The sequence below is a fragment of the Punica granatum genome, chromosome 4 (assembly GCF_007655135.1).
Source record: "Punica granatum isolate Tunisia-2019 chromosome 4, ASM765513v2, whole genome shotgun sequence".
Lineage (NCBI taxonomy): Eukaryota > Viridiplantae > Streptophyta > Magnoliopsida > Myrtales > Lythraceae > Punica > Punica granatum.
Window position 1 is genome coordinate 8,592,610 of NC_045130.1, and position 3,784 is coordinate 8,596,393.

The window sequence follows — 3,784 nt, forward strand, 5'->3', positions numbered from 1 at the left end:
TCGATCGAGATTTCTTTGGCTAGCTATCTAGGGAAGTTGTGGTGAGAGTCGTTTTGGGCCTGTCTGGGAATTGTTAGAGATGTTGTGAGAAGAAGTTGTGGGGATTGAATGAAGGTAGCATGCAGCTCTACTTTATATTTATATGAAGGTTTAGGGGAGGGAAGTGTAAGCTAGAGAGCTTCCTGGATATGATGATGAGAACTTGAGGAAATTAATTAATTAAGAAACGAACGCGCTAAAGCAAATATTTTGACTTCTAAAAGGTAGAGCCTTTCTCTAGAAAAAATTGTTTGCTAAAGTCCATTTCTAGCGGCGATAGAAACTTCTCTCGTAGAATCGAATCCTGGAATTCTGATTAACCTTATAACGATTGGTTAATGCTTTTGATTAATCTTATAGCAATTGATTAATCAGGTTTGAAGGCGACTGCCTAGAGCCCCTTTTTCCTATTCCGGTCGCCCTTGTAACGACTAATTTGTGCTTTTCTTTTTCCACAATCAAGGTCGAGGCCACGCACGTGTTTAATAAGCTGAATTTAGAAAGACATGCATTGGAGGTTATAATATTTTATTTTTAGGAAATAAAATATCTGAAAATAAGATCATATCATGTTGGTTAAGTTAGTTGAAATCTTTCGAATTTTCCAAAATCCAATTGATATTATTTATTTCCTATCTTAGTTAATGTATCAAGCCTATAAATAGGCGAGTAGCTCCTTGTATTTTCTTGCGTCAATCATAATAAGAACTCCCGTGGTTTTAGCATATGGCTACCACGTTTTAATATCTCCATTATCTACTCTCATCTTATATTTAATTTTCACAACTTGGAATGTCCATCTTATCATAAGTGTGCTTCGCATTTGATATTGTAATATAGAATATTCATTGGGTTTATGTACGACTGGGGTCATTTTCAATTCAAAAACTCGAACTGATAGATTGTGGTATCCAATCACTTATAAACCCAATATTTCCTTTCTAATTTTGCAATGTGTGATTTATTATCCTCAACATGTAACATAATAATTAGTCATGCGCCTGTCCTAGTAGAACAAAATAAGATACTAACATGTCGAAATTGTCAATACATTCAGGCATTACACGGAGAAAAGAGAAAGGCATTACTTCTACTGCACTAATTGAACTACTGCACTAATTGAACCAGTTAGTTGGTTCAAGATGAATTCCTGGAAATAAATTTTGTTAGATAACTGTTACCCATAATTACTGAAAATGCCTCAGTGTCCTAATTTCTGTGAAATACCTTCGTTTTTATTAGTCGAAAAAATGTTGCCACCCATCTGTCTCCCTGCTCTAAGATTTCTGGCAGGCTGGAATCCAACTCGGATTGATAATCATGTAGGCCAATGAGCTCGATCAATTCAATTAGCCCAAGCTGGAATCGACGGCCTTGTACATATACGTAGGAAGGCTGATGCAAGTGGCATCTAATCTTCTCGAAGTTGAAATAGGCCTATATCCATGGGACCTAGAATGATATGATGTTGGTTATATAGTAGCCTCCACTCGACCTTCCCAATTTGGAATGACATCATCGACACTGGGTGATCTATGTACTTAATGGAAAACTCTACGGTCCATGCATTAAACGGTTCATGAGACCTCTATGACGCTTGGATCAGCGTGGGAGACACTACTTCCAACCGCGTGCTGCCCAATATGGTCTTTTACTACTTGGACCCGCCAAACTCAGGTCGAAGCCGCATCCTACCTGGTAAGGTCGACTCATTCGTGTGCTGCCAAGGTGCTCCTGGGGGAAATGCCCATTTAAGAGGTATCACTAGAGAAATTAAGACGGACTTCAGCTAGCCCTTAAGGTCTTTGAAGCGTGAGTGTCAGTAGCTCGACTCTTTTTCCGATAATTTTTTAGTGTCATAAAAACCGTTGTTGGCAAAGGATGTTCGGCACTTCGAAAAGGCGCCAATGAAAATCACCGGGGGACCAACGCTTTAAAATATGCGAACGCTTTTCTTATGTTTGCTAATTAAAACGAGGGTCTTTTTTACTCTTTACCGGTGCTCAAAACAAGTCCTCTCCCCACATGCTACTTTCTTTCTTTCTTTTATTTTTGGTCCCCTGTTTGGCTGAATAGTTCTCTTTAAATTATTAAGCCACCAGCTACATCCCCCACCATGTGATTTGAATAATCAAAGAATAAATATTATTTATTTTCATCAACTAAGAACACGTGAATATAATTAGTAAAAGAATAAATCCAAGCTACACACACAGTCTCAAGAATGATCAAAGAATGAGACGGATAAATAATGTTTACATCCTCTGCAATCCAGTAAACCTCATTTGCAGGACACAGATTGAATCGCCTTCGTCGACACGTTAATTGCCATGGTGCAGTTCATGTTGGTGGACTTCTTCTTCTTGAAGATGAGCATCAGTTCCACCTTCCCGTTCATCCTCCCCTGACTGTTCAGAGTGAGCATCCCAGAGTTCAGCTCGCTCCCGAGGCCTGAAGTGCTCGTCAAGGCATTAGAGTTCACGGACACAGTAACGTCGACCTTCTTGGTGGACTTGAAGTTGGCCTTGCTCTTCGGGACTGTCACCTGCCCCACCTGCACGCCTCCGTAGGTGAAGTTGACGGTGGTGGCATCGTACTTGTAGGGCCCGAAGTTGGTGTTCTTGATCCTGATCGGTGCAGTGAAGCTCATGTCGAACGAGGGTGAGGACTGGGTCCCGGCTGTGAGGGACTGGATCTCGATGCCGTTCCCGATCCTGAACTTCGGGGTCTTGACCTTCATCACGACCAATGCGAAAACCAGAATGACGATAACCTGGAACACTGCAAAGGCGCCGATGTATGCGGCGAGCTTCATCCTCTTCCGTCGCTTCTCCTCCTGGGATTGGAATGATTCCATATCCTTTGCCATTTGGGATCTCTTTAGGGAAGTTGTGGTCTCTCTAAATTTGAAGATTAGTGGTGGGGGCAGAGAAGTTTTTGGGCCTGTCTGTTAAAAGATTGCTGTGAGAAGAAAGTTGTAGGGATTTTTATGGACGTTCTAACAGCAGCTTTATATGTACTTTGCTTGAAGGCATAGGAGAAAGAGTAAAATGGGGATAGGGACATGGAAGGGAGCTTCCTAACTAGGAGAAAATTTTGCAGGTAACGGTGGTACTATGTGATAATATCATAAGTCGATAAAGATTTGTCATTTTAATTTTTAGTACGTAAATAAAAATAAAAAATATCTATTGTTGACAAAAATAATTTATTATTGATAAAAAATAATATTTTTTATGTCTTTTGTGATATAATTTTAAGTGATATAACTGTTGCACACAAGACCTTCTTTTTGGCTAGACATGAAGCGCGTAAAGGAAATAATTTGACTTCTAGATGGTCATGACTTCCGTGTTCCGTCAGTTTTAGCGGCAATAGAAACTTCGACTGTACCCATGAATATAATCCATTCCTCGTGGCAATATATGATCTAGTCTTATTCACACCAAAAATATATATGATCTAGTCTTATTCGCACCAAAAAAAATATGATCTAGACTTAATCTTAGGCGAAGCTTCTCGTTTTGCATAATCTCTTCGCCTGTTTACTTTCACGAGAAGTTTCAATAATAATAAAAAAAATTAAATCAATATCTCTTGATTCCAAATCGAGAACGTGTGTTTAATTAAGTTCTTTTCTTTTTCCCGTATATAGGGCCGAGGCCATGATTGCAAGCTGAACCTGAGAGACATGAAATCTATTTTGTCTTGCAATCATCTGAATATTCCAACATCATAGTTAGTA

At 39.5% G+C, this 3,784-nt stretch overlaps 1 protein-coding gene across 1 annotated transcript; it reads right to left on the reverse strand.

The window, feature by feature from the left end:
- Positions 1-2,167: 2,167 nt before the first annotated feature.
- On the reverse strand, positions 2,168-3,053 carry LOC116205348. Its single transcript, XM_031537928.1, has one exon. The coding sequence runs from the start codon at positions 2,906-2,908 to the stop codon at positions 2,321-2,323; it is 588 nt and encodes a 195-aa protein (XP_031393788.1). The 5' UTR covers positions 2,909-3,053; the 3' UTR covers positions 2,168-2,320.
- Positions 3,054-3,784: the final 731 nt, after the last annotated feature.